The sequence below is a fragment of the Nymphalis io genome, chromosome 26, assembly GCF_905147045.1.
Source record: "Nymphalis io chromosome 26, ilAglIoxx1.1, whole genome shotgun sequence".
Taxonomy (NCBI): domain Eukaryota; kingdom Metazoa; phylum Arthropoda; class Insecta; order Lepidoptera; family Nymphalidae; genus Nymphalis; species Nymphalis io.
In genome coordinates, this window is record NC_065913.1 from 2,590,789 (window position 1) to 2,603,554 (window position 12,766).

Here is a 12,766-nt window from a genome sequence, read left to right on the forward strand (position 1 = left end):
AAATCCGTGTTTCGTATTCGTCGTGCAATAACTAAACGCAATGTATGATACGTTGCGTTTAGTTATTGCATTTTTTATGTTTTATGCACGTTTTATAAATGATTCAATATATAAAAATAATAATTAGATAATGAAATAAAATATCTGCATTCAAAGCTCTTAAGTTCAGGAAAATTTTGTAGTGAAATAAGCGACAAACCATAAAAAGGATATTTAAAAAAATGCCTGAGAGTGTACATTTAAAAAGAAATGTCATATAGAGCTATGCGAAGCGGAGCCGAGCTGAGCTAAGCTGTAACGAGCTATCCCGAGCTGAGCCGAGCTGGGTTGAGCTATACACATAGTATATAAGGCATTATTCCCTTTGTATTAAAATAAATAATGCATTATTCCTTATGTACAAAAAGTATTTTATGCATTATTCCGTCAACTTAACAAACTAAACAGTTTACTAAACAGTTAAACTTAGTTAACTATTTAGTCTAAGTGTCTATTTTTAATGGAAATGTAATTCTGTATTTAACTGAAAACTTTCTTCTTCTACCTATTTAAAAAGAAACCTATTAAAAAAAAGAGAACTGAAAATATCCTTTGAATAAGTAAGCAACCTGAAAACATGACTGTCATTCACATCGGCGTAGTCGGTAAAGACGGTAGTACATTTAGACTCCACTGAAAGTTGTCTAAATGCGAGTAGTGCTTTTCATACCAGACACGCTTGACATGGTTGAGCCGACATCGCAAAATGCCAAGTGTCTTCAGGCAACTCTAGGAAAAGTTTTTTTTTACATTCCTTACAAAAAAAGTGCTTTAAAAAAAGATTGCAAAGTGAAAATACTTAGTAGATGTATTCTGCGGCTTCTCGTGCGTCATTCATCTTGTATTATTGTTTTTTATCTTCTCGAGACATTTGATATAAAAACCTACTTTTATTTGGCGATCATTTTGAATATAAGCAATCTTTATTATACCAGTATATATCGACTCCTTAACCAAAAGAGCAAGCAGAATTTCTGTTCAATCGGTTTATTGGAACTCGATTTAAATTCAGAAAGATTTGACACGTGTGTGTCGAATCTTAACTAACAGGGAAAGTCATGTGTTTGTGTGTGTGGGTGTTGAAGAAATTAATAATATAAGTAAGAGAATAAGTCGCAGAGGGAAGTTTAAAAGTGTTGACACTCCTACACCTCGGTTAGCACGGTAAAGCATTGATCCTGTGCCTGAAATCTCGCAATCGTGTCGGATTGTCGTCGAATTATGAGAATTAGGGAATACAGAGTGCAGCTGTGTTTGCGCACATACTTGTGCAATATAATATCTCCTGCGCAGTTAGCTTATCTCTCTTGGGATTGGCCGCCGTGGCCGAAATCGCTCCGGAGGACATTATTATATGGGTCCGCGTAAAATTTGTATCGTAGTATATGTAACTCTTCTAGGTCAGCAGTCTAGTCGGTATGATTATTTCCAACAACTTTAACTATCATATTTTAGCCAGTTTACCCAAAATCTTAATAAATTAAGTAATTTTAATGTAATTAAAAAATACATAAACGTTCCTTATGAATAACTTTGTTTTCATTGGTGAAAATTTGAAATGATAGTAATTCATAAGCTTTTCGTAACTATTTCGTATATCTGAATTATAGTTTAGGAGAATAAGTTACCAGCCTTGTCCAAAACCGTAGCAACTAAGCAGAGCATATACGAATAATTTATAAATATCAGGTTATAAGTCTAATTAAAAAAAATGTAACATCTACATCCAGATTTCAATAGTTAATAAAAATATATAAGTAAAGTAACAATCTAAAACGGCCGACGAAATCTTGACGAAGGTACGCTTACATTATTCCCAACAAAGACCGTCAGTCAAAAACCAACGACACAAATACAACCATTCTTCGAATAATAAGCTTTATAAAAGATAATTCTAGATCTTTCTCGTCTACAATTTGATTCGCTGTTTCATCCATTGAAATTAAAAAATATCCATTTTAAAGACTAAAAAGTGTACACCACTCTCGTATTGAATAGGAGTGATCTGAATCTAGACTTTAAACAAAGAGAGGTAAAGTTTACTTTTGATTAACAATGTTAATTTTACGACGAGTTCCGTGACGGTTTAATTTATAGGCAAGAAGCGGGTTATGACAAATATATATTGTTGCATTAATTTCATTTTTATAAAGTAAACAAGTGCCAAAGGTACACAAGTAAAGTGATTCAAACTTACGAAGTCTTCTGACGGAGACTTGTCATCTGTTATTGTAGTGCACAAGTGTGTTCGTAAACACAGGTACACAACGACAGCAGCTGGACGGCAACAGCTACGATTTGGGAGGGATGAAACGATACACATCGAATATACGTGTTCATTTAGACACAAGTCGAACACTGCTAAATTTCTTACTAAAATTTCTTAACTTGAATTGTCTCGAGTCAGAATTCGAGCTCAGAACAGCGGGATCAGTAGCTATACAAACTAGTGATTGGAGTAAAATGGCGGTATAAGCTAGCTAAATAATCCAGCATCAGTAAATCTTTAACAATAATTTAATTTGATTTAAACCCTATATTTTTTACGTCACTATATTTAACAATAAAAAATCACGCCTTTAATTTGGACCACAGTTAGAAGGGGGAGTCACGGTCGTAAACATGTCGGGTTTTATATCAACGCACCCTGCCCTGGGGTGACGTTGGTTGCTTGTTGGTTACCAACGATTGCTTATCAGGATACCTAGCACTTTATGTTATTACTACTGAGATGGCAACATGTCACAATAGACCAAGTTTTAATACATGTTAAGTAGCTATTACGTGACGTCGAGAAAAGATTTTTTTATATCACTATATAGCTGTATAGTAATTAGTTCCGTACTACTCCCACAGGGATAAATAGAGACAAGAAATATAAGAAAATATGAATTTAAATGGTATGCCAGGCTCAGAGCTTCACATTAGTGAACGCCTTACTAGTGAACTATGAATTGTTTCGTTACAATTATTTTTGTTAAATATTCCTTAAGTTTTGGAGATCAGACGGAAATCCACTGATATAGTAATAAATAAAGATACATAAATACACTTGCCTGTTAAAGAACCTCACTTTAGATGATAATACATTGAGAATGAAACGATCGCCAATTGCAAATATACACATTGTGAACAATAACTGTTTTCAGATGTTTCTTTTCGAACCGGTAGTAAAATTTTGACAGACAATAAGCAAGTATAACGATATTTACTTTGACTTCACGCTGATTCACTGTGGGTGTATGGGTCAACGAGTGTACAAGTACAATATGTCAGAATTACGTTAAAAACATGCAAGACTCCTAACGATGCTTTCTTTTCCTGCCGAGCAAATTCAATGGAGTGATAGTCGTTAGAAAAGTTCACTTGTTTTCGTACACATATTTACTTGTGAACTATAATATAACTCTTGCGCAGCTAGCCTGCTTTGGGAATGGTCGCCGTGGTAGTAATCGGTGAGGTGGAAAGGAAATACTGCACGACTTTAATTATAGGGGCTCTTAAACAGCGCAATGTTTAGGATTTTAAGTGAAACCGACTTCAACCCTTCATCAAATGTCCCCATAGTCGATTTACCATATCATGCCATCCACAGTTATACCTAATTTTTATTTAGTATAAAACGCACAGTCAAACATTCTTTCATTGGGTTTTTTTAGGCAAATAAAGATATTTCGTACCAAAAGCTTGTAAAAATGACGTAACTTTTGTTTGTTAATGCTAGTTTTCAGAAAATGTTTTGACCCAACTATATATATACACGGATAAAGTTGAATATAAACTTGTAAAATTAATTATTATATCGATAAATATGAACATATAAAATATGTAACTGATTACTATATTTTATTGACGAATCCAGTTAAATGAACACATAAATTTGTTTTGTAGTTTCTGAATAAATATCGATTACTCATTACCGACAATTAAATTATATAATACATGTTAATGAAATATAAATAAATTTGCAGCATAAAAATCAACGAACACACGCACTTTTCTGTTTTTGAAAATTGGATTACACTTAATCCAATTTTCTGTTGTTATGTCTTGGCGAAAAATGTTAACTGATAGAATTTCGGTGCTCTTTCTAACTGGCGTCTAGAGCGGCCGCTGGTTTAACCCTAAGGCCCTTATTAGGGTGCCGATTACGACAATAGCTGGAAACGGAGAACCCTAACGGCTATTACGTTACAATGAAAGAGTTCAGGATCAGGGAGTTGTTTAATGGCCCTTTATGATGAAAAGTGTCGAGTATTGCGTGCAGGTGTAAGATCTAATAAGTTGAACTATTTGAATAAATACATTTCTTACGTCGTTTCCATAGAAATCGTACCACAAATGTATGTATGAATAATTATCTATGTATTAAACACTTAACGATAGGGTAAGTATATCTATTTATAAATAAATATGCTATAATTATCGTACTAACCTTTCCACATTAAACTCCTTATTCGTTTAAACGGTATTAGAATTATCGTTATTTCAAGTACTGGAATGGCTAGTAATAAATTCTTAGAGCAATATATCTTGTAAGTGATAGCTTACATACGCTATTTATTTCCGTTCCATATATGTTTATGTAGTTTATTAACTTTTTCATGACGATACCTTAAAATGGAAGTCCATAAAGTAGTATGACGTCAACATTGAATAGCCAATCAGCAATCAGACAGGTTGAGAACTAATGCAGTTCAGTCGTAAAAAATCAATTGAATTTTGTGCGTATATAATACGACTCATTTATATAAGAACTATTTACATGAGCCCAAAATATATACAAATCAAAATTAAAAATAGCTAATGTACTAATCATGATCGCTAAGGTGGCAAGAATGCTAGCAGAATTTTCCCTTTTAATTCGCATTTCCGATCTTCTGGGCGAAAAATGAACCTGCATCTTGTCACCAGTAGAGGCAATAAGACGTGTTATGTTTTTAATACAAGTTTTTGCACTATTACTCCAAGGTCTAAGCTTTTAAGCTGCAAACGGAACAAAGACATAATTTTGAAAAGAAACGAATATTTCCAACGTTTGTTCGATAATTTGGAAGAGACGGATATTTGCAACGTTTCAGCTTTTTCCGCCGCGGCTCCGGCCTTTCACGTTTGATAGTGATCGATATTTTACAATTTCGCAGTAGTAATAAAAAATCAAATAAAATATCAGTTATAATTACACAATAAATCAAAACAGTTATTGGGTAAACTTAATTAGGAAATACACCCCGCTGTGTAAAATAGCTCTACCTGCCCCAGTATTTTTCGGCAATAATTTTTTCTACTCTAAATTATTCTTTTGTGGTTCGAAAAATTATTACGAACCCATAAATTAAAAATGTGTAATTTTACAAGGCGTTTTTTTTTACTTTCTTTTGTTATAAGGATTTACGTACGAATAAGAGACGTATGTTTAAGAATATGGACTTACTTTAAAGTATTTTTATGACATAGCCAAGCGAACGAGCTAATGGGACCCCTGATGTGTAAGTGGTCATTACCGCACAAAGACATTGGCGATGTAGGAAATAATAACGATTCTTTACATTGCCAATGCGCCACCAGCCTTGGAAACTGAGATGTTATGTTCCTTGTGTCTGTAGTTACACTGGCTCACTAACCCTTCAAACCGGAACGCAATAATACAGGTATTGCTGCTTAGCGGCAGAATATCTGATGAGTGGGTGGTACCCACCCAGATGGGCCTGCACAAAGCCCTACCACCAGGGAAAAAAAATCAAGCGATTTGAACTTAATTTTTATATTTTTATTCAATTGGTGGTTGGGATTTGATTTGTTTGTAGGTCTGGATAGGTGCGGTACATCACTTATTTAACCGCTAAACAAAACTACACACTATTGTTGTATACCGTTTGTGTTGACGAGTGAGTGAGCCAGTGTAATTATAGCAGCAAGGGACACATTACTTCTTAGTTCCCATTGTTGGTAGTGCATTATCAATAGAACTTGGTTACCGTTTAACATTGAGGTGGTCGTTTCCCAGTTCACCTAGCTATTATAGGTGACTTAAATTATGGTGATTTAAATTAGGTATATAGATCGAACTTTTTTAAAATCAACGAAAATACGTATCAGAATTTCATATGCAACTTTTCAAATGAATCAAGTATTTTTCTCGATTGAAAAGAACTGTAAACAAAAATTAGGCACAAGATAAGCTCAGCCCCCTCAAACCACGGGAATCTTTTATCAACCGCGACGTAACGAAGATGCTTGTACTCCTGAGCCACTGATTGCACGTTTTCTCGTAACTTTTTCTCGACAACGAGATTCCAAAGAAAATTAATGTCGTTTTTCAAGTTTAAAATCTTTTACATTTTTTCTGATATAAATAAAAATAAAATTGACTAAGCGAGACGGAGTAGCGCAGTAAGGGTCCGTTCACACAGACCGGCTCGGAGAGCATCGGCCTGCTTTTTTCTTTTCACACAGACCGGGTCGTATACGCTTGGAATTGGCCGGAGCGGAGCCGCCAACTATTTCACATCGACCGGCTGGAAGAGATCTGAAAGCGGGTGCGAGCGAGAAAGAGCACGCAAGCGGAGCCGGTCGGCTCCTTTTATTACTTCACACGAAGCGCGTTCAGGCATTTTTAATGACAAAAAAGGTGCAAATGCAAAAATAAACTTTACTACAATCACTCAAAACACTGTTTCCAACGTGATAAAAATCTGCTCTCCTCTCCGAGCCGGTCTGTGTGAACGGACCCTAATGGTTCCGTAGCACCCTTGAGTTTCGGCCGTCATTATTATTTATCATCGTAGCGTTATTGCGAGTATTTTACGAAAATTTAAAGTGGCTAGGCTTCTAAAGTTCATAGTCAGACTGATGAAGTAATTGGATTCCACTGAGGAAACGGAATCATAAAAGTGTTTTTTGACCACAATTATCTGTGATTATTTTACCATCTTGGTAAATATAAATAGTGGTAGACCTGTCACTTTAAGTAACATGTTTGTTACATAGCAATAATGTTTTGTATACCGAATGTAATTTAATTTTCATTCCATTATATTTCCAGTCAGTTATATTAATATATTATAACAAAATCTTATCGGCAATAAGTGGATGCAGCATATTAGCCCATACATTTACTTAATAATTTTAATAAACAAACTCAAATACCCGATAATATTGGTATTTGAACATGTTTTTTCGGAACCGTCCCGATCTTGGACAGTCCGCATTTTTTTATCATTATTGTTTTTATTTATACACTTTTAAATATAGAAAAAAAAGCTAACATGTGGAGATCATAATCATAGTGCAACTTTAAGAAAATAACAACCAAAACCCATTAAGCAAATAATTAACTCGGAGAAAGTATATTTGATAGCCAGACAATTTAGTTAGTCATAAATTTGAATTCAGTTGATTTTTGATTTCACATTCAAATACAATATACTACTACAATAAGTAGTAATAGCAAGCTTGATTCAATTTTTAAAGTAGTTTTAAATCTATACAAATACTATAAATGCAAAAATAACTCAGTTATACTTTCATGGATTGACAAATGAACCAATTTAGCTCAAACTTTGTATGAAGCAACGTGGAACCCCGAGGAAGATGTAGGCCCTTTAAAACCTAACACTTGCCTGCCACCCAATTAGCAGGTGAAGCCCGAGAATACTATCTAAACAATAAACAAATTCAATGCATATGTTTTATGGGAATTGCATTTTTAATTTTTTATTACATTGTGCTCTAAATAAACTTTTTCTTATTATATTACATTTACATTCTAATGGTATTTGGTTGTTTCTTTACTTTGGTGGAGGAGTTAACATGACAATGAAAATCTGAACCATAACTACTAACTAGTTATGGTTCAGATTTCAGAAGTATAGGAGATTCTTACACAACAGCATTGTAAAGTTTAATATTACCAATAAACATTGTTTGGTCTCCTTTATTCCTCTGTCAAATTACTGGTGATAGAAAGAGAAAAAGGTGTATATTCTTATATACAATGCTTTTTTATAGAGGCTGTAAAATTTTGAAGAATAGAATTCTAGACACAAAAGTTAGTTGTAAAAAGTAATTATGTTTTTGTATTATATGCACAATAAAAAACATTCCATGCTGTTATGATTTGTACATTTTAAAAGCTTTAATAATTTTTATAAAAATAAAATATTAGGTATTTATAAAAAATTATCAACTTCTAACTTTTAATTAACTATATGAAATGACAATCAGGATTTTTTTTTTAATTACAATTAAATTCTAGAAAATATTTTCTAATTATTAAAAAGATTAATTTATTTATAACTAATCCATAGCTTAATTATAATAAACAACTTAGGTTTTTATTCAGTAAACCCCTGGAGACACAAAAAAACTTTAAAATATAAGCAAAATCGTAATGATTATAATAGAAAAAAAAGCTAGTTATTTCATATTTATAATTTAATATAGTCTTATTATTATAAGAGTTGATTCATCAATGCATTTAGACTTTAATAAATGGTATCGGAGACTATTCATTATGTGGACACATTGTTTAAAAGGCCGACATCAAACGAATGAGTTTGTCGGTAAACACTGTCAAGATCAAAGACGGTCGGAACGTGCAACGAATTACATATCCTAACAAAATACCATTAATATCTGCCCCGAATGACCGTAAAACCTATAAATAACCGCCAAAGGACTAAGGATGCGACTTACCGGATAGCAGGAGAAAAACGACCAAAACATCTCGATACAACCACATTTTGAACACTTTATAACACAACGTCCACTTTGATATTGTTTTTAAGTTAATTTTAACTAATTGGAAACATTTTTAATTTAAGAAACGCTTGGAAGAAACATTTGTTAAGCAAGCTCGGCTTAATAGTTTTAGCTTTAGTTTGCGTCCGACGCCGACGCGCGTTTCGTACAACTGCAAGCGGCAGCGCTATGTTGAGTCGGGTCTCGAATTCGAGCTTTTTCAAGAACCGCTTTCACAGACAGCACACAAAGACAAATTGTTTTCATTTACGCACGCACACAAAACTTTTTCCGAACCCAGACAGCAGATAACTTCATAGCATATTTGACAGTTCATTCACACCAATCACGTTCCGTTTGAAACTTGAATATACGAATTTTGAATAAAATTCTATTAAATAATAAAAATACTACGAAAAAGTTTCATAAATAGCTCTTAATAAATACATAAACATTGATATTTATCCAATGAACACGAAAAAATATTTATTTTCTACGTCGTTCTTTTAACATAGACAACTAGATGTCGTTAGTACCATTCAAAAGTTATCGCTATTCGACAATAGATGTCAAGTTTCTAAATTTAATTTAAGTACCTACCATTAAAAATTTATGAAGAGCAGTGCCGGATTAACCACGTAGCACGAGAAGTCGTTATATGTAGCAAAGTATTTTGTTATTGTTAGTATTCTTTTATCGTTTTTATTTGGTTATTATAAGGAGTTGGTAAAATAAAAAAAAACATTTTAAACATTCTTTTTATTTTTGAAATGATATTTTGCAAATGTTTGCGCAACTAATAAAGGAAACACAAGTGTTGCATCTGAATATAATTTGACCGGTGTTGCATTGGTTCGAATCTTTCCCCAAGATACAGCTTCATCAGGTCTAGCCCCCGAGTCACTGCCATCAAATTCACTTGCAGTGTTCACATAAACAGCAAAATCAGCCCCATTCCTCATTAAATTTGCATTACAGATATGGTGTTTGATCACACCACCTCCTAAAATTATCATACCAGTGTTATTTGCCTTAACAGCCATTGTGTTAAGTCTACGCAAATCACCGAGTATATCGATAATAAATCCAGGTCTTTTATACGAGTGGAAATACATCATATCTCCTAAAGAACCATCAGTTAATGCAGGGCTAAATATTGGAATTTTATTTCTCCATGCCCAATAACAAACTGAACTTTCATTATTAATTCTTTCTCCTAGTCGGGCAACAATCCGTGATGGGGTCCAAACTATTCCGTCGCTGATCTGTTCGTCTAACATTTCATTCAGCAATGGAGTGACCCATTCTTCAAACAAGCAATAATTGTCATTGGGCACCAATAGGTTGCCAATTCTATTAATACCTCTAGTTCTTAACATTTTACCACTTAAATTAAAATCCCCAATATAAGTAGGGGCAAGGCACTTGATGAAGTCCTCTTCCACCCCTCCAGCAGTAGTTACAATACAGTCAACGAGCCTATTTTTAACCAAAAATAAAATTGTATCTCGTAATCCAGATGAAATCATATTAGATGTGTAACCTAAGAATATTGTGCAATTAGTTTTCTTCTTAATGAAAGTATCTTCTTCAAATGGGTCACTAGTTTCTTCTGTAAGTGGCACAGATCGACATTTAAGCATTTTATTGATTTCTTCAACAGCTCTACCAAAATTAGTGGCTTGGAAACCTGAATGCGTATAGCTGTCTAGAATTTTATTGTAATCAGTACCATTTTCCCAATCATATCCTGAGACTATAGGCGTTTCCGCAGGCAATTCTTGGCTTGGTACCAACACAGCGCTAACGGCGACGTCTGGGACTAAAGTTTTCTTGTCAATTTTCGTTTGTATTTCCATTTTAATTGTTTTAAACTTACCTTTAAACAGATAATGTAGCGTGCATATCAAGTACACCCTTGATTTCTTTGTTATTGTTTGGTTATTGTGATAATGTGATTGAGGAAAAATCTATTTTCATTTATTTATATTTGTCAATGTCAAACTCTGACAGTACTGTCACTCCTCAGTCATATGTCAAGTGTCAAATTAAAAATTATTAATTACGCCTAGAAATCACAAACAATTTGTTAAAAAATAAAATAAATGTAGGAGGTATCTGAAAAATATTACAGTATTACAGTAAAAGTAGTAGAATATAATGTTGAAAGTATTCGTTTCTTATTTGCTTATTAATTTTGATATTACAGAGTGATTTTATTATTTTCCATAATTACTGTCTATGAAAACCAAATTCATTTAAAGTCAAGCAAAGTTGTTTGATATAATTAACAACGAATTCAATTACAATTATAGTAGAAGGTACTATCTTATTATAATATAAATGGGCAAGTCTTGTTTACCCTATTAATTAAACAAACTACCAAATCAACTTTCTCTGACTTGTCAACTCGTAAATTGATAATAAACCGTTCGAAAATTATTCTGTTCTAGATGATAATCATAATAAAATCTAATAAACACTTTCCTTGCTGGTCAAATTTATGTGGAGCCTACTATTATCCATATTGCTATTATATACTTTATGGTTAGGTACGACAAAATACAAGGCTTAAAAAATTGTGTGTAGTAAATATGTTTATATATTTATAGTATAATTTTCAATTGTGCTTACTGTTAAATAATATGCCTATTATTTTTTATTAAACATTTTAGGATGGCCGACGGATTCATTGGAGTACTATATATAGGAACTGATCATCTTTGCAGACTAACAATGCTACTGCAAGCAGTATTAGAAATTTCTAACGCTCTCAATATACCAGTTTTCTTACATTGCGATGTTATTTTGCCTGTAATTACATCGGCTTTTTTCAAAAAGGATAACAGCTATACAAACCCCGACCTGATCTGTGTTTGAATGTTTCTAATTCAATTACGCCGTATTTATTGCAATGTGATATTACGCTAAGCCTCCGATCAGTAGGTACCAATTTAACATAAAAAGCGCACACATACAGTCATGTTGTCATAAATATATATAACTTTTTTTGTATTATAAATTACTAGATTAAAGTACCAAATATTCTTTTCTGCACTCCTGACAACGTGTAGAATTTTATGATGTTGGTTGAGTAGTTAAGAAGTAAAGGCGTAACAAACATACAAAAAAAATCAAGCTCACTTTCGCATTTATAATATACGTAAGGATTAGAAAGGATTTGCATGCTAAGTTAGCATGTAATTGGTGTATATATGTACTTTAAACACACAAGTATTTTATTTACATATTAAACAAATGTATTTTTTGGAATAAAACATAGATTTTCTACTAAATAAATAGATCCCATAGATAATCATTACTTTAAAAAAATATTTGCGCATATTCCATTATGTAAGTACTTGATCTATTCTTTATTAAAAAAATTATAGATGTTTATGTGTCATGGATTAAGACAATAAAAGATAATTAACCATTAAAAATAAAACTTTGTTAAATTTTCATTTTCCCGTAGCAAAGAAGACGGTAAACGCCTTGCTGAATGTACATAACAAAAGTTAATAACCTCTAACTAATTGAAAAAGCCGACAGTTCAGATCGCTTGCGTAAATTTTGCATTAAGAAGCCAATTAAGTTGAATCATATATTTAAGATGTAACACTTATGTCACTTACGCTACAAGGCCCTTTCTAACCATATCAGTACCAGTTCTTGGTAATACTAGTTTGATTTGTAGGCTGCCCCTAAAGACTTATTTTCTATATTATAGGAAGGTAGATGACTAATTATTTATTTCATTAATTTTTTGTATTCAAAGTAGATAGGCAGCCTGGCGTTAACAAAGAAGTTTTGACTAAAATAAAAAAAATATTTGAACAATAAACGAAAAATAAGGAATGATTAATAATTCTGACGACGCTAATGTCTATGGACGTTGGTGTTACATAAAGTGGTAATTTTTGCCCGACCTATATTATTAAAAAAATCCTCCTGACAAATAAAAAAATTAAGAGAATGTTTGGAG

At 32.8% G+C, this 12,766-nt stretch overlaps 2 protein-coding genes across 2 annotated transcripts in view; both read right to left on the minus strand.

The window, feature by feature from the left end:
• The window catches only part of LOC126778470 (tyrosine-protein kinase-like otk), a 57,035-nt gene extending 48,161 nt beyond the window's left edge, over window positions 1-8,874 (minus strand). Inside the window, exon 1 of the mRNA XM_050502051.1 lies at window positions 8,737-8,874. Coding sequence (XP_050358008.1) covers window positions 8,737-8,782 — 46 coding nt within the window. The 5' untranslated portion in view covers window positions 8,783-8,874. The remainder of the gene's footprint in view (window positions 1-8,736) is intronic.
• A 650-nt stretch (window positions 8,875-9,524) lies between these two features.
• LOC126778523 (probable deoxyhypusine synthase) lies at window positions 9,525-10,790 on the minus strand. The gene has a single exon (XM_050502160.1). It carries the CDS (start codon window positions 10,638-10,640, stop codon window positions 9,528-9,530), a length of 1,113 nt encoding a protein of 370 aa, XP_050358117.1. The 5' UTR covers window positions 10,641-10,790; the 3' UTR covers window positions 9,525-9,527.
• Between the last annotated feature and the right edge of the window lie 1,976 nt (window positions 10,791-12,766).